Source organism: Cherax quadricarinatus, chromosome 31 (assembly GCF_038502225.1).
Source record: "Cherax quadricarinatus isolate ZL_2023a chromosome 31, ASM3850222v1, whole genome shotgun sequence".
Classification (NCBI taxonomy): domain Eukaryota; kingdom Metazoa; phylum Arthropoda; class Malacostraca; order Decapoda; family Parastacidae; genus Cherax; species Cherax quadricarinatus.
In genome coordinates this window covers 36,770,635-36,795,198 of record NC_091322.1, presented here as the reverse complement: position 1 = coordinate 36,795,198, position 24,564 = coordinate 36,770,635, and the positions used below count along the sequence as shown (strand labels likewise).

General features: G+C 39.4%; 1 protein-coding gene across 21 annotated transcripts in view; it reads right to left on the bottom strand.

Annotated features, from left to right (window-relative positions):
- Positions 1-24,564, bottom strand: part of LOC128697010 (uncharacterized) — a 1,143,041-nt gene that overhangs the window by 80,590 nt on the left and 1,037,887 nt on the right. For 13 of the 21 annotated variants that reach the window (XM_053788515.2, XM_070090364.1, XM_070090365.1 and 10 more), the window contains 5 exons: positions 18,428-18,556; positions 16,273-16,389; positions 15,512-15,592; positions 8,221-8,370; positions 7,066-7,269 (listed from right to left, as the gene is read on the bottom strand). In XM_053788515.2, the coding sequence (XP_053644490.2) occupies positions 7,066-7,269; positions 8,221-8,370; positions 15,512-15,592; positions 16,273-16,389; positions 18,428-18,556 (681 nt within the window). The remainder of the gene's footprint in view (positions 1-7,065; positions 7,270-8,220; positions 8,371-15,511; positions 15,593-16,272; positions 16,390-18,427; positions 18,557-24,564) is intronic. The other 8 variants (XM_070090371.1, XM_070090354.1, XM_070090351.1 and 5 more) reach the window with 4 other exon arrangements.

The following is a 24,564-nucleotide window of genomic DNA, read 5'->3' as shown; positions in this document are numbered from 1 at the left end:
AGCTTCTAAAGCAAATGTTGGTGCCAAAAGAAAATGTATGGCTCTAAGTATTAAGAAGAAACTTTAATTAATGAGTCTAGCATCTTAGTGGCATGTGTGAGAAACATGGTGTTAAAAAACAGTGTGTGATATCTGTAGAGGAAAAGACAAACTTAGACCATGCTATTAAGTTTAATGTAGATGCTAGCAGTAAAGGTTCAAGAGTTGGTCAAAGAAAGAAGATTAAAGTGACCCATGATCATGGCAGCTCATACCTCCTCTCTCCACCATGAAAAGTTAAGTAAAATAACTGTAGTAGCCAGTAGTGCTATAGGCTACATCAGCAGACCAAGTCTACTACTTCAGAAGACAACCAGATGATCATGAAATATTAGTTTCATAATTCAGGAGATACAGACAATTGGCAATACTGTGCACCCCTCTCCCCCTATCAGTCCATTAATGAGAGGTTTTATTACAAAAAAAAAGTATGTATGTGTAATTAAAATAAATATTATAACTGCATTTATGCTGATAAAGTTTACAGAAAAAAGGTAATTTTTATTCTATAATTTTTTTCATGCAGAGCATACCAGGAAAACTGTACAGTAGGGTTATTTTTTATTATTATTATTATCACACTGGCCGATTCCCACCAAGGCAGGGTGGCCCGAAAAAGAAAAACTTTCACCATCATTCACTCCATCACTGTCTTGCCAGAAGGGTGCTTTACACTACAGTAGGGTTATTATTGAAAGAATTAGAGGTAAGACGGAATGTAGGTTTGTGGATGAGCAAGGAGGTTTTAGAGTGGGTAGGGGATGTGTAGATCAAGTATTTACATTGAAACATATATTCTTTTTTCTTCTTTCAACGTACCAACCGTATCCCACTGAGGTGGGGTGGCCCAAAAAGAAAAACGAAAGTTTCTCTTTTTAAATTTAGTAATTTATACAGGAGAAGGGGTTACTAGCCCCTTGTTCCTGGCATTTTAGTCGCCTCTTACAACACGCATAGCTTACGGAGGAAGAATTCTGTTCCACTTCCCCATGGAGATAAGAGGAAATAAAAAGAACTAGTAAGAAAAATAAAGAAAACCCAGAGGGGTGTGTATATATATGCTTGTACATGTATGTATTCTTATTCTTTTTAGTAATTATTACAGGAAAAGGGGTTACTAGCCCATTGTTCCCGGAATTTTAGTTGACTTTTACAACACGCATGGATTACGGAGGAAAGATTCTTATTCCACTTCCCCATGGATATAAAAGGAAAAGTAATTAGAACAAGAACTAAGATAAAATCAAAGAAAACTCAGATGAGTGTGTATAAATAAACGTGTATAAATAAATATAAGTACAAGTAGAAGTACCTAGATAGTAGGTTGGTAGACAGCAACCGCCCAGGGAGGTGCTACCGTCCTGCCAAGTGAGGGTAAAATGAAAGCCTGTAATTGTTTTACATGATGGTAGGATTGCTGGTGTCTTTTTTTTCTGTCTCATAAACATGCAAGATTTCAGGTACGTCTTGCTACTTCTACTTACACTTAGGTCACACTACACATACATGTACAAGCATATAGTATATACACACCCCTCTGGGTTTTCTTCTATTTTCTTTCTAGTTCTTGTTCTTGTTTATTTCATCTTATCTCCATGGGGAAGTGGAACAGGATTCTTCCTCCGTAAGCCATGCGTGTTGTAAGAGGCAACTAAAATGCTAGGAGCAAGGGGCAGGTAACCTCTTCTCCTGTATATATTACTAAATGTAAAAGGAGAAACTTTGGTTTTTCCTTTTGGGCCACCCCACCTCGGTGGGATACGGCCGGTGTGTTGAAAGAAAGAAGTGAGGCTAAGTAGGTCTTAGACAGGGATGTGTAATGTCACCATGGTTGTTTAATATATTTATAGATGGGGTTGTAAAAGAAGTAAATGCTAGGGTGTTTGGGAGAGGGGTGGGATTAAATTATGGGGAATCAAATTCAAAATGGGAAGTGACACAGTTACTTTTTGCTGATGATATTGTGCTTATGGGAGATTCTAAAGAAAAATTGCAAAGGTTAGTGGGCGAATTTGGGTGTGTGTGTAAAAGTAGAAAGTTGAAAGTGAACATAGAAAACAGTAAGGTGATGAGAGTATCAAATGATTTAGATAAAGAAAAATTGGATATCAAATTGGGGAGGAGAAGTATGGAAGAAGTGAATGTTTTCAGATATTTGGGAGTTGACGTGTCAGCGGATGGATTTATGAAGGATGACGTTAATCATAGACTTGATGAAGGAAAAAAGGCGAGTGGTGCATTGAGGTATATGTGGAGACAAAAAACATTATCTATGGAGGCAAAGAAGGGAATGTATGAAAGTATAGTAGTACCAACACTCTTATATGGGTGTGAAGCTTGGGTTGTAAATGCTGCAGCGAGGAGGCAGTTGGAGGCAGTGGAGATTTCCTGTGTAAGGGCAATGTGTGGTGTAAATATTATGCAGAAAATTCAGAGTGTGGAAATTAGGAGAAGGTGTGGAGTTAATAAAAGTATTAGTCAGAGGGCTGAAGAGGGGTTGTTGAGGTGGTTTGGTCATTTAGAGAGAATGGATCAAAGTAGAATGACAGAGAGCGTATAAATCTGTAGGGGAAGGAAGGCGGGGTAGGGGTCATCCTTGAAAAGGTTGGAGAGAGGTGGTAAAGGAGGTTTTGTGGGTGAAGGGCTTGAGCAAGTGTGCGTGAGTGTGTTAGATAGGGGTGAATGGAGACGAATGGTATTTGGGACCTGACGAGCTGTTGGAGTGTGAGCAGGGTAATATTTAGTGAAGGGATTCAGGGAAATTGGTTATTTTTATATAGCCAGACTTGAGTCCTGGAAATGGGAAGCACAATGCCTGCACTTTAAAGGAGAGGTTTGGGATGTTGGCAGTTTGGAGGGATATGTTGTGTATCTTCATACATATATGCTTCTAAACTGTTGTATTCTGAGGACCTCTGCAAAAACAGTGATTATGTGTGAGTGAGGTGAAAGTGTTGAATGATGATGAAAGTATTTTCTTTTTGGAGATTTTCTTTCTTTTTGGGTATTTTCTTTCTTTTTGGGTCACCCTGCCCCAGTGGGATACGGCCAGTGTGTTGAAAGAAAAGAAAGAAATAGAAGTAGCAAGACGTACCTGTAATCTTGCATATTTATGAGACAGACAAAAGACACCAGCAATCCTAACATCAGGCTTTCGTTTTACACTCACTTGTCAGAACAGTAGTACCTCCCTGGGTGGTTGCTGTCTACCAACCTATTACCTATATGGATTTAGAAAAGGCATATGATAGAGTGGAGAGGGAAGCAATGTGGCTGATGTTGCAAGTAGTACAGTGGACCCTCGACCAGCGATGGCATCGATTAACGATAAATCTGACTAACAATACATTTTATCACAAAAATTTTGCCTCGATTAGCGCTAAAAAACTCGACCAACACTATTCGTTCCGTCTGAGACACGTCCACTTCTGGCCAGTGTTTACAAGCCAGCCAGCCACCGCGGTCGCTTCCAAGCGTACAATCGGAACATTTCATATTATCACAGCCTTTTTAGTGATTGCACCTGCAAAATAAGTCACCATGGGCCCCAAGAAAGCTTCTAGTGCCAACCCTACAGCAAAAAGGGTGAGAATTACTATGGATATGAAGAAAGAGATCATTACTAAGTATGAAAGTGGAGTGCGTGTCTCCAAGCTGGCCAGGCTGTACACAAAACCCCAATCAACCATTGCTACTATTGTGGCCAAGAAAACGGCAATCAAGGAAGCTGTTCTTGCCAAAGGTGCAACTATGTTTTCGAAACTGAGATCGCAAGTGATAGAAGATGTTGAGAGACTGTTATTGGTATGGATAAACGAAAAACAGATAGCAGGAGATAGCATCTCTCAAGCGATCATATGTGAAAAGGCTAGGAAGTTGCATGATGATTTAATTAGAAAAATGCCAGCAACTAGTGGTGATGTGAGTGAATTTAAGGCCAGCAAAGGTTGGTTTGAGAGATTTAAGAATCGTAGTGGCATACATAGTGTGGTAAGGCATGGTAAGGCTGCCAATTTGGACCAAAAAGCAGCTGAAAAATATGTGCAGGAATTCAAGGAGTACATAGACAGTGAAGGACTGAAACCTGAACAACTGTTTAATGGTGACACTGACAATGCTGTGAAACACTTTAGGAATGTCATAAAGGAACGGGAGGTACAGGCCTCTATGGGCAGATATGTTGTGCGACAGAGGTCCAGTGACTCTCAAGCTGGTCCTAGTGGCATTAAAAGAAGAAGGGAAGTAACCCCGAAAAAGGACTTGCCACCTCCTGGTCACAGACCGGGCCGCGGGGGCGTTGACCCCCGGAACTCTCTCCAGGTAAACCTCAAGTCCTAATGGAAGGGGATTCCCCTTCTAAACACTAAGACCATCAACACACTCCCCTCTTCCCATCCCATCAATCATCACCAGATCTTCAATAAAGGTAAGTGTCATGTAACTGTGCATGTCTTCTTCAGTTTGTGTGTATTAAAATTAATATTTCATGTGTTAAAAAAAATTTTTTTCAATACTTTTAGGTGTCTTGCATGGATTAATTTGATTTCCATTATTTCTTATGGGGAAAATTAACTTGACTAACGATTATTTTGACTAACGATGAGCTCTCAGGAACGGATTAATAGCGTTAGTCGAGGGTCCACTGTATATGGAATAGGTGTTAAGTTACTAAATGCTGTAAAGAGTTTTTATGAGGATAGTGAGGCTAAGTAGGTCTTAGACAGGGATGTGTAATGTCACCATGGTTGTTTAATATATTTATAGATGGGGTTGTAAAAGAAGTAAATGCTAGGGTGTTCGGGAGAGGGGTGGGATTAAATTATGGGGAATTAAATACAAAATGGGAAGTGACACAGTTACTTTTTGCTGATGATATTGTGCTTATGGGAGATTCTAAAGAAAAATTGCAAAGGTTAGTGGGCGAATTTGGGTGTGTGTGTGTAAAAGTAGAAAGTTGAAAGTGAACATAGAAAAGAGTAAGGTGATGAGAGTATGAAATGATTTAGATAAAGAAAAATTGGATATCAAATTGGGGAGGAGAAGTATGGAAGAAGTGAATGTTTTCAGATATTTGGGAGTTGACGTGTCAGCGGATGGATTTATGAAGGATGACGTTAATCATAGAATTGATGAAGGAAAACAGGCGAATGGTGCATTGAGGTATATGTGGAGACAAAAAACATTATCTATGGAGGCAAAGGGAATGTATGAAAGTATAGTAGTACCAACACTCTTATATGGGTGTGAAGCTTGTGTTGTAAATGCTGCAGCGAGGAGGCAGTGGAGATTTCCTGTCTAAGTGCAATGTGTGGTGTAAATATTATGCAGAAAATTCAGAGTGTGGAAATTAGGAGAAGGTGTGGAGTTAATAAAAGTATTACTCAGAGGGCTGAAGAGGGGTTGCTGAGGTGGTTTGGTCATTTAGAGAGGATGGATCAAAGTAGAATAACATGGAGAGCATATAAATCTGTAAGGGAAGGAAGGTGGGGTAGGGAGGTTTTATGGGCGAGGGGCTTGGACTCTCAGCAAGCATGTGTGAGCGTGCTAGATAGGAGTGAATGGAGACGAATGGTATTTGGGACCTGATGAGCTGTTGGAGTGTGAGCAGAGTAATATTTAGTGAAGAGATTCAGGGAAACCGGTTATTTTTATATAGGCGGACTTGGGTATGTACTGGAAATGGGAAGTACAATGCCTGCACTTTAAAGGAGGGGTTTGGGATATTGGCAGTTTGGAGGGATATGTTGTGTATCTTTATACGTATATGATTCTAAATGTTCTCCATGGGGAAGTGGAACAGAATTCTTCCTCCGTAAGCCATGTGTGTTGTAAGAGGCGACTAAAATGTCGGGAGCAAGGGGCTAGTAACCTCTTCTCCTGTATATATTACTAAATGTAAAAAGAGAAACTTTCGTTTTTCCTTTTGGGCCACCCCGCCTCGGTGGGATACGGCCGGTGTGTTGAAAGAAGAAAGATTCTAAATGTTGTGATTTGGGCACCTCTGCAAAAACAGTGATTATGTATGAGTGAGGTGAAGTGTTAAATGATGATGAAAGTATCTTTTTGAGGATTTTCTTTCTTTTCGGGTCACCCTGCCTCGGTAGGAGACGGCCAACTTGTTATAAAAAAAAATACAAACACTTTAAAGAGGTCTTCTTAGTGGAAAGTAGAGCAATGCCAGAAGGCCCAAGAAAAAGAGTACATCATCAGGTACTGGACACTATGCACCCAACAAGGGTACAGGTATATTTAAACAAAGATGGAAGACAGCTGTTGAAGTTAAAAAAAATAATAACCCTATCCTAGTGGGAGATGGCCTTTTTTTTTTTTTAAATACTGGCAGTCTCCTACCAAGGAAGGGTGACCCAAAAAAGAAAACCCTTTCACTGTCATTCAGTTAATGGGTGTCTTGCTAGAAATGTGCTGACATCACAGTTCAGATGACCCTCTGAACTGCAACATTCTCAGCCCCTCCATAAGTGTGAAGGCACTATGCTTCCCACCTTCAGACTGTTGAAGTAATTATAAATAACTACGAATTGGTCAAATCACATTGAACATAAAGCCTAAGAGAATTTATTACCAAGCTGAGACTGTCATCCTTCCATCTTAAATCAATGAACACAGCTTTACTATCACACTCAGGATGATGAAACCCTTGAGATGGCCACATTTTCCTCACTGTGGTGAGTTATGAGATAGTCATATTTTTATTACATGCCTCAACTGGGCTGTCTTAATACTGATCAAAGGCTCTGGATCAGAGGAATTAAAACTACCCTTTCCTTTATTTAATTAAATCTGATTACCTCTCAGGCAGTATATAACACTAATGGGCTTAGCACTTCCCAATAATTATAATACAGTAATACTGATCTACCTAAGTCTCCAACCACATACTGTACAGCAAACTGACAGTGGCAAGAGCATCACATATTTTGAGAAATGTTTTATTTTGCATTTTATTATTAAAATTAATGACAATTACAGCCAAAAATGAAACCCTTTGCAGTCACCATTACCAACCTGATGACTAAGCTCAATTCTTCGCCTCTGAAGATCTTCTAACAGTGTCTGCACACGAACCATTTCTGCTTCAATGTGACGAGTTTCAGATGTGCCGCCAGATTCTCTCTGAGAATTACGGGCCATTGTCATCTGTATTTTTTGCCGTAACATCATCATTTCATGCTCAAGGCGGCTATTTTCAGCTGCAGTCTCTTCTAGTTTCTGTTCATGTTGAATGAAATTTTTTTAAATATCTTGAAGATAAAATAATGCTAATTTGCACTGTCAACATATCCCACAAATACGTAATAAGAACTGTTGACAACATAAAACATACTGTAAGCTATTTTTATACTCAAGTCTAATTGTGTCACTACATAATAATTTTCATATCCTCAAGACAATCATATTCTGACAACAGTATTTCATTCTTGGCCAAACAACTGAATCAAACATGCATTAGTAGTTTTTTCAGCACTCTCCTTGTTTCTAGTTAGATATGTATAGCTTGCGATGCATTGTGTTTAAGCTATAAAATTAAAAAAAAATTATGCTGCAAATTAATCCATAGTCTGAATCTCCTGACGTAGCTACTGATAAATCTACATTGAACAATCATGTTTAGGGATGCATTTAACAAAGACTACATTTATAATGTATTGTAGTACTAGAGCACGTTATTTTATATCTCTTGGATATGTATTAAGAGTTTGTTTTTGCTAAAATGCATGAATGTTATATTTTCAAAGAGAAAATAGGGACCACTAACTATATGAATGTCTTATACCTGAACACTTTTTTTTTTTTTTTTAGAAAATTATTAGTATTGCGTTACAATTGCACTGCTGGCTTTTAGTGCACCTACTGAATGTATTTATAAGTATTCATCAAAGTCAAATTATTAAGTTATCTGATCAAGTTACTCGTGTTATCTACAATTCCAAACTAAAATTAAAGCTGAACTCAAAGTACTGGTGCATTTTGTGTTTAAAGTTTTGATATAATTTTGGTTAAAATTATGAACAGCTCTTGGGTAGAACACGAAAAAATATTCATTGCCAACAAACGAACTCTGTGTAAAGAAAAATATAAATGAAGAAGAACATTTATTGCTTCTGTTAAGTAGGTATAAAATAATCTACATTCATTAATATATTGCTATGAGAGACTCACCCTTGCAGATACAGCAAGGTGAGCGCGGAGTTTGGAAAGCTCGTGTTCCAGATGTCGTCTCTGTTTCTTTCTGCGTTCAAGCTCTACTGGTCCTTCATTTGCACCGTGAGACTTGGAGTGGAGATTAACTAAGGTGCGCTCCAGCATCTCCTATGGTGGGGAGTCGATAAGCTTAGAAAAGCTCTTTTTTTAATACTACTAATGGCCAAAAAGATATGCCCACTACTTCCTTTTAAAACTGTTTCAACCAATTTTGAATACAATTTTACAAAACTCCCCATTGGAATCTGCTTTAGAAAACCTTGGAACATAACTAGTAACTGATATTAGTAAGCATTTGTATCTTTTCAGCTCATCAGTAATTATCTCACAATTTTATCCTACATTCTGGGTACTGAAGCTTCTGAATCACGAAAATGGCAATGAAGTATTTTGCAACCTAAATGCACAAAAAATACAGGGCCAAACTATAATAAAAGGCAAAACTAGGTGTCCTGTTTCACTTTTTTTTTGTGTTGACTTGTACAAAATTATCAATGTCTTACTTGTGCTATTTTTATTTTTACAGAATAATTGATTAAGGAATCTAAATAAGTAATACTAAATGCAGTCTGTGTCTTAAATATGTGCATGACAAACCATTAACAAAGTAATGCAAATTAAACAACACAGTAATGGTTATTATAAAACTATATTCAAAAGGGTTATATATTTAGTGATGTAACATCACAAAGCTTCTACACAGCTGCACCAAAAAGCACAAATCAGTCATTAAAAGCAACCAAAGACCATGCATTGCAACATGCTTCAGTGTTAATAAAAAATAATAGGCAAGCTTGTAAAATGAGGTGCAAGAACAGTAACTGGCATCTTGTAAAAGGGATAAGTCACTGCATGCAATTAATAACTTATTTTTAATTTTGAATCAATGAGGCAAATTTTATTATTCTCCATAAAATTTATATGTTAATGTATAGAAAGTACAATAAAATGTGCACACACACACACACACACACAGACATACATACTTTTAAATTAGTATTATTTATAGAGAGTATACGGTATGAATGCACCACTTTCCTAATAAGTGGTAGGTATAAAAATCTAAAGTATGCACAACCTAAAGTAATCAAAACACTACTTTTCCTGAACATAAACAATTCATCTTAAAGTTAATTACTGTAAGTCACACTTGGCATGCAACAGGAACTTTTTAACCCTTTCAGTGTCGGTCCCGTTGTTCAATGGCTTTGAAGCCAGTGTTGGTCCTGTAGTACTACCCCATGAGCTCAGCTCACTCAAATAAGCTGTGAGTGGTAAATTTGGGTCTAGATATGAGAGAATGAGTCTTTGCAGTAAGTGTGCACCATACAGAAAAAATCCTGCAGCACGAAGCTGGTTTGAAACAGCAACTCTGCAGTTTATTTTTGAATGGTTTATGGTTATATTTTCAATTTCTTGGTCTCATTTGATAGAATGGAAGATATATTTCCAAAACAGAGATGATTTCGATTGGTTTCAAGACTGAAAGTAGCTTGAAACTGAGCTCAAAGTAATGGAAATGTTCGATTTTTGCCGATATTCCAGAGTACACAAATGATGTCACTTGTCATATACACATAATCAAATGGCCAGTCTGATACATTTAGGAATGCACTGACATTATACAATTACAATACAGCCTCTCCTCACTTAACAACAGAGTTCCCTTCCTAAGACCACGTCGTTAAACGAATTCGTTGCTAAGTGAGGAGCATACTATAATGGTAGTGAGTTTGTGTCAGCCATCTTTGATATTGTTTTAATGTCATCTTTGCACCATTTATAACTTTTCTGGGATATTTTTAAATGTTTATAGTGTACTATATATTGAAATAAACAGAATAGAGAAAATCAGCTCTAATATTTAGGCAAGAATACTGTAAGAATACAGTAATACTTGTAAGTCTGAGGTGTCAGTAAATGAGTACGTTGCTAAGTGAAGAGAGGCTGTAATTTTTTTTAACACGCCAGCTGTCTCTCGAGGTAGGGTGACTAAAAAAGAAACAAACACTTCCACCATCATTCACACAATCACTGTCTTTGCAAAGGTACCCAGATATGATAGTTTAGATATCACTCCAAACAGTCAATATCCCAAACCTCTCCTTTAAAGTGCAGGCATTGTGCTTCCCACCTCTAGGACTCAAGTCCAGCTAATAATACAATAATGCAGTAGTCTGCATAACAGTAAATCTTCTATTTTTTTGTATGAATAAAAAAATTCAAAATGGAAAGCAAGCATAATATAAGAGGGGCCTGGAGACATGACTAAGAAACAGAGGATTTTTATTTTTTTTTTTTGTGCCAGGAATGTTTACATTGTTTATTCTAGACCCTATTTTTAAATTGGCAATTTTTTTATTTTGTGTGAATGGCTAAATTACCGATTCCTGATGACTTTACTGGGTAGTTGAAACAGGTAAACTAGTGGTGTCTCGTATTCAATCGACAGAATAGAAGGAAAAACTAGCGAAATAGCTACAAGTTTGGTCGAATGGAACAATAAGGCGCAAAGTGGGCGAAACTGCCGATGCGTTGCAAGAACATAATTCCGTAAGTTTTCCATCAAATTTTGTACTTTTGGTTTCATTACGTTCGGAAAAAGATTCTCTATCATTTCATAAGATAAAATAATTTTTTTTTTAAATTCTTCGACCTTAAGAGGAACTTTGAGATCAGGGGTCTCAACCCTGAAAGGGTTAATACAGCTTATTGGAGAACACTCAAAAAAAGAACAGGCAAAACATTTTGAAACAAACTTTAAAGGATAATGTCATGAATGGGTAGGACAGCAGAGAATTCAGAAAACAAGATATAGTGTATGCTCATAAGTCTCATAAAAACACTGATCAATGAACAGGTAAATAACACGTGGGAGAAAAATCAAATGCAGGATAGAAAGGATATGTATATTTTGGACATTTAGGAGCCTCTTCATCAGAGGGGCAGTCCTTTATCGAGTCCAAAATAATGTACATGACTTATTTCTACTGTGTTTGATTTTCTGTCCGTGTGCGATTTACCTATGCTCATAAGTTTTAGCATAGCTTTATGAGAAAAGATTATTTTTCACATTGCATTTCTTGACTAATTCAGCTTGCACATACTTTATCAGTTTATTACAATTCATTAGAATAATTAAAATAAAGATTAAGTGAAATTTAATTAGCTTGAGAATCTATCAGGCCAGCCTGGTGCTCCTGAATTCCCTGAAAATCCTATTTACACTTTACAAAATAACAACAATAAAAATAAACAATCAGAACACAAGAGTGAAATTACCCAGTGTCCAGTGCAAAATTATTTAAAGATACTCTGAGATATGGAAAAGTTTTTAAATATGATCTTGGTACAAATTAGCTTTGGTAATTCACCTCTGTCTAATCTGATACTGTACTGTACTAACTACAGTATGCAGTAGACCATCAGTTAATGAAATCTGTTAAGACCTTTCTGTTAACACAGTTCAAAATTACAGCATATTTTCAATGAACATGCCATATTAATCAGTTTAAATGGCAGAGTACTGTACATGTAACAGGAAACTGTGACACACGCCAGGTTTTTTCTTCTCCATCTGGCTGTGAGACACCTGCGGGCAAGTCCACTGTCTTACAGGGAAGGCCTACTTAATGTACAACCCCCTTGCTAGTGCTCCAGCTGTAAGTGTCCAATACCATACCTCACCACACATCTCTGTTATACCACTTGCCTCCACCCATTCCCTGCTGCACACCCAGCTCCCACTCTTACCCTCTTCCAGGGCCACACACCCTTGCTGCCTCACTCATATCACCTACCCCATAATTTCCCAAAAGCCACATGCCTTCACCTACACCATTCCAACCAGCAACCTCCATTCATCACACAGTTCCCCTATGGAAAAATGCCTTCACTTACACCATCCCAAACAGCACCCTCCACCCTACACAAAGTACCCATACAATTTTCCCCATGGCCATATGTCTACACCTAAAGCATTCCCACAGTCACGACGACGACGACGCTGCTGCTGTCAATTAACACCCAGGTACCCACTTTACTAATGGGTGAACATTGGACAGCAGGTATCTCAAGGAAACACGTCCTAGTGTTTCCTTGAGATACAGGAATCGAGCTATGGGATACCCATTCCCCCAGACTCCTACAGCCTGAAGACCACACCTTGCCCAACCCCACACCTTCACCCACACCTTATTGGACCTTTCATCCTACCACACTGTCTGTACACTTAATTACTTAAGTCACCTACCACACTAATTACTGTCCATACCAACCATATCACCCATCATCCACACAACAACTTGCACAGGGCCACTGACACAACTACACCTTTCACCCACGCCACTCCTACATGGCCTCCACCTATAACACTCCCCTACAGCCCACTCCCACACATTACCCATGCTTTCATAGCCCACACACTCTAATACACTGTCCACACACCTAGTCATGTAGTCACCCACCACCCTCATTACTGCCCACACCACCAACTGCACACTCACCCACACAGTCATCCATCATCCACACTGGACTACTGTTACTGCCACCCACACGATCACCATTACACCACCTCATTACTTCCCACCTCCACCCTCCACTGCCTGGCATCTTCCACCTGCTAACACCAGCCTCCACTGCTTGGTCTCCACCTCCTAAGCCAGTAGTTCCCTAATTCCCATCCCCCACACTGAACCCCTTCTCTTTAACCACTATAACCCCTCCTTTGTACATCCTAACTCCCAGTGCCCCATGGCCTGGTGGCTAAAGCTCTTGCTTCACACAGCGAGGGTCTGGGTTCGATTCCCAGTGAGGGTAGAAACACTGGTTGTCTATATTCACCCATCAGTAAAATGGGCACCTGAGAGTTAGTCGACTGGTGTGGGTCGCATCCTGGGACAAAACTTACCTAATTTGCCTGAAATGCTCTGCATAACAAGCGGCTTTCTATATACAGTGGTACTAGGATTAAGTGGTACCTGGTACCACTTACTCCTCACATACGTAATGACATATTTTATTCATTATAGAGCACATATCATGTTTCTATGTTATTAATATTGTTTGTTATGTCATACTAGATGAATTGTGATAGATAAATAAGCTGTGGAACATAGTTATTCTCTATAAAATGTATTTTTTGTTTATACTTTTGGGTGTCTGAAACAGATTAATTGGATTTACATTATTTCTTATGGGGAAAATGGTTTCAGATTTTGTGAATTTCACATTTCGTCAGACTCTCTGGAATGGATTAATCATATTGCACTTTAAGCTGTTTAAAATTTAATACTTCTGCTTCTTTCAACAAACCAGCCGTATCCCACCGAGGCAGGGTGGCCCAAAATGAAAAACAAAAGTTTCTCTTTTTAACCTCAGTAATATATACAGGAGAAGGGGTTACTAGTCTCTTGCTCCCGGCATTTTAGTCGCCTCTTACGACACCAATGGTGTGAATTCTGTTCCACTTCCCCGTGGAGATAAGAGGAAATAAACAAGGACAAGAACTAGTAAGAAAAATAGAAGAAAACTCAGAGGGGTGTGTATATATATATATGCTTGTACATGCATGTGCATTGTGACGTAAGTGTAAGTAGAAGTAGCAAGACACACCTGAAACCTTGAATGTTTACGAGACAGAAAAATGGCACCAGCAATCCTACCATCATGTAAAACAATTACAGGGTTCCATTTTACACTCACTTGGCAGGACAGTAGTACCTCCCTGGGCGGTTGCTGTCTACCAACCTACTACCTTGAATTTTTTTTTTTTTTTTCAACAAGTTGGCAGTCTCCCACTGAGGCAGGGTGACCCAAAAAGAAAGAAAATCCCCAAAAAGAAAATACTTTCATCATTCAACATTTTCACCTCACTCACAATAATCACTGTCTTTGCAGAGGCACCCAGATATGACAGTTTAGAAGCATATATAACATACCCTTCCAAACTGCCAATATCCCAAACCCCTCCTTTAAAGTGCAGGCATTGTACTTCACACTTCCAGTACTAAAGTCTGGCTATATAAAAATAACCGGTGTCCCTGAATCCCTTCACTAAATATTACCCTGCTCACACTCCAACAGCTCATCAGGTCCCAAAAAACATTCGTCTCCATTCACTCCTATCGAACATGCTCACACGTGTTTGCTGGGAGTCCAAGCCCCTCGCACACAAAACCTCCTTTACCCCCTCCCTCCAACCTTTTCGAGGACAACCCCTACTCTGCCTTCCTTCCCCTACAGATTTATACGCTCTCCAAGTCATTCTACTTTGATCCATTCTCTCTAAATGACCAAACCACCTCAACAACCCCTCTTCAGCCCTCTGACTAATACTTTTAGTAACTCCAGACCTCCTCCTAATTTCCACACTCCAAATTCTCTGCATAACATTTACACCATACACTGCCCTTAGACAGGATATCTCCACTGCCTCCAGCTGCCGCCTTCCTGCAGCATTTACAACTCAAGCTTCATACCCTTATAAGTGTGTTGGTACCACTATACTTTCATACATTCTCTTCTTTGCCTCCATGGATAACCTCTTTTTTTTACTAAAATTTAATACATTGTAATTAATTAACCATACCCTAATTCAAGTTTGTCAGTTTACAAAACAAAATAAACTGAATAATTTTTGGGGGGGCTTATATATCTTTCCGATACAGGAAACTGTTCCACATCCTAATACACAAGTTCCTCAGTTTATACCAATCCTCTTCTAGAAATTATTGTAGGCAGTTCCTACTGGATTATACAGTATTGCTGTGGCATATTTACAAAACTGGATATCCAAGATCATTTCAATAAACTCTACTCCCATATCAAACAGAGGTTTATCTCAAAATCTGCTGCTTTGTTGCACTTTATAAGGCTTATTTACCCATAAACATATTAAGGAAATAAAGTCTCATACATAACTCAAAGATAAAGACAGCATATTTACAGGTAAATATTGAAGCAGAAGTGTTGAGGTGAAGAGTCACTGCTAGCTACCAGTAATGAGATAAATTCAGTGCTTCAGACAATACATTACTTTAAGGATATTTCAACAGGGTTGGCTTCTTTTAATACAGGCTACCGTGTTGAAAACCCTTGAAGTGTCTGCACTGCCCAGTAACCTCGCATGTAATGAACACAAAGCACCAAAGGAGACCCAGAATCTAACAAAGATAATCTTCTGATACCCAAAAGAGGAAGAGTTAAAGATCCTGTCAATCTAAAAATGAAGGATGTACTATATTCGAACCTTCTCTCTCTGCAAGCTCTGTATGGTCAGTGATTCTTGATGTAGGTTCTTGTCCAACTTATACAATTGCATCACTTTTCCCTGCAAGTTTAATGTTACTGAATGATATTTTTCTTGATAGGCAAATGTTGTAGCAAATAAAGTAACCTTTTTTTTTTAATGAAAATCTGCTTATTTAATCACAACACACATACACACACCACATAATGACTCTCTGTAAAACTATGTGAAAATTTTGTTACAAAACTTATACAAATAATAAAATGTGGAACTAAATGTTCAACTCATTATATACACTCAAATCTCCTCATTAAACCTCAGATACAATAAGCAGCTATACAGACTATGTATAACTCGTTTTTTTTTTTTTTTTAAGAAAATTACTGGAAACTCTGCTTAATTATCATAAGGCTCCCTCGACAGCATCATACCATACAGATGTAGGAAAATATCTTCAGAGAAAAAATTAAAATATAAATTTCAACTGATTCTAATAAGTTCAGAATTTTTATTGCCATTAATTTTCAGAAAAAAAAAAAAGCATTCCTGCAGTGAGAAAATTAAAAAATTAAAGGTGATGGAAAAACTAAGTGCACAGTGCAATTATACATCAAAAAGTACATACAATTTATATATACCAAGTCTGCATTAACTTTCCCATTTTTTCTGAGATATATTAAGAGATTTGATGGGGAATGCAGTGACAACACCAGCCATTCATATATGGCAAGCAAGAATGAGAGTGGCTTTCCTGCACCTACCTCCAGATCAGCCTGATCTGCTGCTGCCAATTCATATTCTTGCAGCTGTAAATCTTCAGCTACTATTCTTCGTTCTTGTATTCTCCTAGAGAACTGAAGTGAATCATATCCATTTGCCTGTCAAGATAATAAAATTTTAAGTATAACATTTTATTCAATAATTTATATAAGTATCATCAGTTGATTGCAAAATAATGATAATGCTTACAGGGTGTAAGAGGAAGGTATTTTTCATGACAGATTAACAATTTAAAATTAATGGTTATTTACATTACTTGTTCAACAACAATGGATTGATAGAACTGATACATAACATGTGAAATATGATATTCCTTCAGGCCATCCTAGGAGTGAGCAATGCACAGTCACTGACTAGAACTTACTTCATCTATGCATATCCTGGGTTAAACATAACATGCTTCATCTTAGCATGCTGCAAGGTATCCTCATGTATCATAAGCCAGATTTAAAATACTGTAGTTAATATTAATAACTCACTCAGAATAGTTTGTGTGAAGGCACTGTCTATCAGACCATTACCTCAATGAAATATACACACTGGTTCATCAGATCAAACCTAACAAAGAAATTACGTCAATGGAGGTGTGTGGACTCCATAGAGTTCTAGTGTGATACAGCTTCATCCATCATCCAGTAGTGTTGAAAAAATACACTAGTATAGTCAAAATATAACATGAGGTGCAAAAAACTATACTGTATACCAACACATGGCATTAGAATTTGAATACTTACAGTATGTATGTATGTATGTATGTATGTATGTATGTATGTATGTATGCATGTAAGGAATTGCCTACACGCTTTTGCAAAATCCGTGTATACCACATCTACATCTTGGTTGTCTTCCAATGCTTCCGTTATTCTGTCATAGTGGTTTAGCAGTGGTGGCATGCATGATCTCCCTGATCTAAAATAAAACCACGCTGAGTTAGGCTGTGCAGATTGTGCTGTTCCAAAAAATTTCTAATTTGGCATCTTGTCACCTTTTCGAAGGCTATGATGTGAGATGTTAGGCTACTGACCATACCACGGCCGGGGATAGAACCGGTGATCAGAGAGTCTCAAAACTCCAGACCGTCGTGTTAGCCACTGGGTTCTATCCCCGTCCATGGTATGGTTTGTTTGCAGTCATGTCATTACGATTTCATGAGTCGTGTTAGGCTACTGGTCTGTAATTTTGCGGTAGTGCTCTACTGCCTCCTTTATTAAAGCAAAGGAACTATAGCGCCTGCATTCTTTAAGGTCTTGAATTTCACTTAGATCTAAACTCTTTCTCCAAAGGATACCAAGAGCACAACTCAGTACAACTGTCATCTTATGCTACTCTTCAAAAAATCTGGAGTAAAAAAAATATTCTCTCTTGTCCTTCTCTACATTAGGGAGCAGGGGTGCTTCTCTTGCTGGTGCTAACTGAGCTATGCAAATATGATTTATTTTCCCCTTTTGACTTAAATTCTCATTTAAAGTTAAAACATCCTGGGTGTGCTCATGGATGCTCAATGAACTATGTAACAAAGGAAATGAATATATCAAACAGCTAAAATGAGTTCACGGAAGTCAAAGGAAGCCAGTATAGAGGGTAGATACGGGTATTTGTGTTTATCTTTTCAATGTCGTTTTTTGGAAATGTTCAGTTACAACAAAAGGTTTGTTGTGTTCATAAAAAAAGTTAATATAAATAAAGCAAAAATAACTACTGGAGTACAGTGAACCTTCAATTCAATGGACTAATAGGAAAAAAAGGTATCTTAAATCCGAATGTTCTTTTTCCATGATTTGTAACAGACAATTCTGGATTTAATAGACTCTGCTCATTAAATCCAGAGTTATCATTTACAATAACTGACAATTTCAATTTACTGGGCTCTGATAAATCCAAAATCAATCTACCCAGCTGACCATGACCATAATGAACACTTCTGGATCTGATGGGCTTCGTCCGTTCTTTCCTAATGTTGTCCAGCCACAGATTTTGCACATTAAATCCGTTAAATCACTGCAACAATGGATCTAGTTGAACCTTTAGAATACAGTACCGAACTTACAATCAGAGAGACTTCAGTATAAAAGAATTTTAAGAGCTTTTCAAGTTTATGGCCAATGTTTCTTAAAATCAGCAACAACTCTGACACACCTGATAGTATGAGCGCGGTCTCCTTGGGTCGTGTTGAGCATTAAGTCTAGAGTCTCCTCCTCGGTACAGTGACCCAAGCTTGACCATGTTGTCCACTAGGTTGATCAATGGTTTACCCATTTCATACTGCTTAGGTAGGAGAATTTGTTAGAAATAAGCCACAGCACAGTACATCCATAGTTTATAATACTACAGTATATACATAAAACAGAAGTAAAACTCCTTTTCTATTTAAATTGCAACTGATCATTAGGATTGCTTAAAAAAGTTAATTGGGAAATGATTATCCCATGATTTCAAAAAATGCATTACCATAATAAAAGGATATAGCAATAAACACTATGATGGGTACAGAATTTATGAAGATAGTTTTGCTTAACAAGACATGAGAATGCTTGTATAGTGTAAGATAACAGTTAAAAATGTTCTAGAGATCGCGATTTCATTTTGAGGTCTGGTTAAGGAGGGAGTATGAAAAGGTGGAGAAAGGTAGGAAGGGCAGGAGTGGGGAAAGGGGAGGAAGGAGTGAAGAAAGGGAGAGAGGGAGTCATGGCAACAAAGATGGTAGGGAGTGGTGAGAGGAAGGGAACAAAGATAATGTAGGAGGCAATTCTACCAACATTTATACAACAAAGATAGTGTAGGAGGAGGATGGGAAAGGGCAATGTAATGGACAGTGGACAGCGCTATATGACCCTTGTGGGTTTAGCACTTTATAACTGTAATAATAATATGGAAATTGAAGAAGGCATGGGGTGGCAGGTGCTTGGTATAACATCTACCCTCAGCTTCTTGTCTGCTACAAGAGTTGGCTTCCTCTCAGGTGATGAACATTCACATTCTGACATCTACCAGCCTCATGACTGCACTTGTTGGAGTCGAATTCCAGAAGCTATTTAACAGAGTATTCCTGTAGTTCATCCACTGCTCTTGTATACTTTCCATTACTAAACTGTGACATTTAAGTGCATTTATCCTCTAGTAGGTTGTTGTTTACTTGGGGAGAGGGAGGAAGTGATCTTGTAAATAAAGTCAGGAACCCTAAACCTAAAATTGCAAAACCCCGTGTAAAAAAAGGATGGGTATGGGTGCATAATAAAACTATCGAACTAAACATCTACTGAGGAGACTTTCATGTTTATTTTAGTATAGTTTGCTTTCAAAATGAGACAGTAAAGGTGCCAAGATCACGCCCTGGAGCACTGAACTTTTTACTAAGACCAACTTTTGTTTTATCCATTACTAGCATGTTACACATGTCAAAAAAAAATGTATATCAATTTTCATACTTTCCCTGTTATACCTATGACTTGGAGGGTGATCGAGATAACATTTATTTATGAAGGGATTCTGGGCAACAGGTTAGCCGGACTCAAGTCCTGGAGATGGGAAGTACAGTGCCTGCACTCTGAAAGAGGGGTAGGAATACCGCAATTTGGAGAGACATCTAAGTTGTAATGTCGGCGCTTTTCGTGTCACTCTACCTTGGTGGAAGATGTTTGATGTTAAAAGAAATCTGATTTGACTGCTTTTGTTGGTGACCTTATCTGTATTTGTGAACATGTCTCTTGATAACAAAAAAGGCACAATACTGTGACTGGAACAATACACAAATAACCCGCACATAGAAGAGAGGAGCTTACGACGACGTTTCGGTCCGACTTGGACCATTTACAAAGTCACACTAACCAGAAGTGGAGCAGGATGGCTATATATAGGCAGGAAGAGGTAGTGGTGGAAGTAGTAGTAGTAGTAGTAGTAGTAGTGGTGGTGGTGGTGGTGGTGGTGGTGGTGTAGTAGTAGTAGTAGTAGTAGTAGTAGTAGTAAGGAAGATAGTAAGGAGGAGGAGCCAGTCAAATACTAAGAAAGAGAAACACTGCAAGGGAGCTAGGTGCCCACAGAGGGTAAGAGCAAGAACACATAGGGGGTGGGGATAAAATAAATAATGAAGAAACAAATACACAAGGCAGAAGACAGACAACTGCCTGTGTTTTTGTTCCTTCATTATTTATTTTACCCCCCCCCCCCCGCCTCTGTGTTCTTGCTCTTACCCTCTGTGGGCACCTAGCTCCCTTGCAGTGCTTCTCTTAGTATTTGACTGGCTCCTCCTCCTTACTATCTTCCCCACTACTACTACCCTTTACCTCCACTACTACTACTACCACCTCCTGCCTATATATACCCCTCCTCTCCTTTTCGTTAATGTGACTTCGTAAATGGTTCAAGTCGGACCGAAACGTCGTCGTAAGCTCCTCTCTTCTATCTGCAGGTTATTTGTGCATGTCTCCTGATACTTGTTCTGCTCTATCACTTGACCCTCTGGTCTAAGTAGTGAGGATTTATTGGGAGAGACAAGGAAACAGATGGTGTGGAGGGGAAGAAATAAAGTGGTGGGTGGGACGGCAGAAGGTAGTGAGGACGATGTGAGGGAATGCACTGTTGGGCACAGGGGACTTTTGGATAGGAGAGGCGGATGGGTTTCTATATGGTATGTGGTTGGGTTTCAGTAGTTGCATGCTAATTTTTTCCTGGGCTGTGGAGTAAGGAAATCCTGGGAGAGTTTTGACGTGCATGTGCGTTTGTGAAAACAATGACTAGGATAGGAGCATGTATACATGAAATGTCGAAACAGAATCTTTGGCCCTATTTGAGTGTGAATATAACAGGTTTGCGAAGGTCAGGTATTAAAAGGTATGCATATATAAATCAACATATGTAAAAGAAAATTGCCATGTATGGTTGGCATATTTATGAATTTAGGTTCAGTGGTTCATTCTCATTCGCTCTCTCTCTCTCTCTCTCTCTCTCACACACACACACACACACACACACACACACACACAAACACACACACACACACACACACACACACACACACAGACACACAGGGACAGAGGGAACAGAGGGGGTGGAGGAGTGGCATTGCTGGTCAAAAAACGATAGGATTTTCATGAGCTCTAGAGAGGAGACAATGGAGAAGCAGTCTGGAGGTCCCAAGGTGGTAATTGCAGTGATGTATAACCCACCACAGAACAACAGGAGGCCAAGGCAAGAGTATGATGAGAGTAATAGAGCGATGGTTGACACAATGGCTGAAGTGGCAAGGGATAAATGCGAGCAGGGCAAAGCTACTGCTGATCACTGGTGACTTCAACCACAAGGAAATTGATTGGGAGAACTTGGAGCCACATGGGGGCCAAGAAACGTGGAGGGCTAAGATGATGGAGGTGGTACTGGAAAACTTCATGCACCAACACGTAAGGGACACTACCAGAGAGAGAGAGAGAAGAGGATGAACCAGCGAAACTGGATCTAGTATTCACCTTGAGTAGTGTAGCTATTGAGGATATCACATATGATAGACCCCTTGCGGCCAGCAATCATGTGGTTTTAAGATTCGAATACACAGAAGAGTTACAAGTGGAGGGGGGAGCACGAAGAGTCAGACGAATGAAGCCAAACTACAAGGAGGACCATGCGGGAATGAAGAACTTCCTAAATGGGGTTCAGTGGGACAGAGAACTGGCGGGGAAGTCAGTAAACGAGATGATGGAATACGTGACAACAATATGCAAGGAAGCTGAGGAGAGGTTTGTACCCAAGGGTAACAGGAATAATGAAAAAGCCAAGATGAGCCGGTGGTTCACCCAAAGATGCAGGGAGGCCAAAACCAAGTGTGCTAGGGAATGGAAGAAGTATAGAAGGCAAAGGACCCAGGGAAATAAGGAGAGCAGTAGTAGAGCCAGAAATGAATATGCACAGGTAAGAAGGGAGGTCTGACGACATTACGAAAATGACATAGCAGTGAAAGCCAAATCTGACCCGAAGCTGTTGTATAGCCACATCAGGAGGACAACACCAGTCAAGGACCAGGTAATCAGGCTAAGGAAGGAAGGTGGAGAGATCACAAGAAATGGCCGAGAAGTATGTGAGGAACTCAACATGAGATTCAAAGAAGTGTTCACAGAGGAGACAGAAGGGACTTCAGAAAGACAGAGAGGTGGGGTACACCACCAAGTGTTGGACACAATACATACAACTGAGGAAGAAGTGAAGAGGCTGCTGGGCGAGCTAGACACCTCAAAGGCGATGGGACCGGATAACATCTCTCCATGGGTCCTGAGGGTGCAGAGATGCTGTGTGTACCCCTAACAACAATATTCAACACATCTATCGAAACAGGGATATTACCTGAGGTATGGAAGACAGCAAATGTGGTCCCAAGTCTTAAAAAAGGAGACAGACAAGAAGCATTAAACTCTAGACCAGTGTAACTGACGTGTATAGTATGCAAAGTCATGTTGAAGATTATCAGAAGAGTGGTGAAACACCTAGAAAGAAATGAGCTTATCAATAGCCAATACGGTTTCAGGGACAGGAAATCCTGTCACAAACCTACTGCAGTTCTATGCCAGGGTGACAGCAGTAATACAAGGGAGAGAGGGGTGGGTAGATTGCATTTTCTTGGACTATAAGAAGGCGTGTGACACAGTTCCACACGAGAGATTAGTGCAAAAGTTGGAGGACCAGGCAGGGATAACAGGGAAGGCACTACAATGGATCAGGGAATACCTGTCAGGAAGACAGTAGCATGTCATGGTACGTGGCAAGGTGTCAGAGTGGGCGTCTGTGACGAGTGAGGTTCCACAGGGGTCAGTCCTAGGACCGGTGCTGTTTCTGGTATTTGTGAACGACATGACGGAAGGAACAGACTCTGAAGTGTCCCTGTTTGCAGATGATGTGAAGTTGATGAGAAGAATTCAGTCGGACGAGGACCAGGTAGAACTGCAAAGGGATCTGGAAAGGCTGCAGGCCTGGTCCAGCAATTGGCTCCTGGAGTTCAACCCCACCAAGTGCAAAGTCATGAAGACTGGGGAAGGGCAAAGAAGACCGCAGACGGAGTACAGTCTAGGAGGGCCAGAGACTACAAACCTCACTCAAGGAAAAAGATCTTGGGGTGAGTATAACACAAGGCACATCTCCTGAGATGCACATCAACCAATTACTGCTGCAGCACATGGGCGCCTAGTAAACCTCAGAACAGCATTCCGCCATCTTAATAAAGAATCGTTCAAGACCCTGAACATCGTGTACGTTAGGCCCATATTGGAGTATGAGGCACCAGTTTGGAACCCACATCTAGCTAAGCATGTAAAGAAACTAAAAAAAGTGTAAAGGTTTGCAACAAGACTATTCCCAGAGCTAAGGGGTCTGTCCTGCGAGGAGAGGCTAAGAGAAATCGACCTGACGACACTGGAGGACAGGAGAGATGGGAGGGGGGGACATGATAACGACATACAAAATACTGAGAGGAACTGACAAGGTGGATAGAGACAGAATGTTCCAGAGACTGGACACAGCAACAAGGGGACACAGTTGGAAGCTGAAGACCCAGATGAATCACAGGGATGTTAGGAAGTATTTCTTCAGTCACAGAGTAGTCAGGAAGTGGAATAGCTTGGGAAGCGATGTAGTGGAGGCAGGATCCATTCACAGCTTTAAGCAGAGGTATGATAAAGCTCACGGTGCAGGGAGTGATCCAGTAGCGGCCAGTGAAGAGGCGGGGCCAGGAGCTATGAGCTATGACTCTACCCCTGCAACCACAACTAGGTGGGCAACAAACACAAACAAACAAACAAACAAACAAACACACACACACGTATCGTGCTGAATAAGTAAAACTTGCGATTTTGGCTTAAATAGCAATGCACTTCTTGCCGAATAGGGCAAGCGAAACTTAACGAAAAAATACATTTCATTGTGTTTGTTTGTTTATTATTAAATTATTGTAAACTTATATACAATATATTTAGTTGGATTAAGATAAATTAAATTGCGCTTGTTATAATAAGGTTAGGTAACTTTCCTAAGGTTCTTTTGGTACAAAATCATTAATTGTTATATTAACATAAATGAAAAAATATATTTTTATATGTATAAAGATATATTTTTTTTAATCTGTGCTAATGTAAAAATTAATTTTGTACCAAAAGAACTTAGAAACCTTACCTAACCTAAACAAAAAAATTGGCTATAACTAATCAAAATTTTTAAAGGGGTGGACCAGTAAGCCAGCGGAAAGCCTCTGTCAGATGACCAAAAGCTTCAACGGAGGGTCATCATGTAAGACCCGCGTC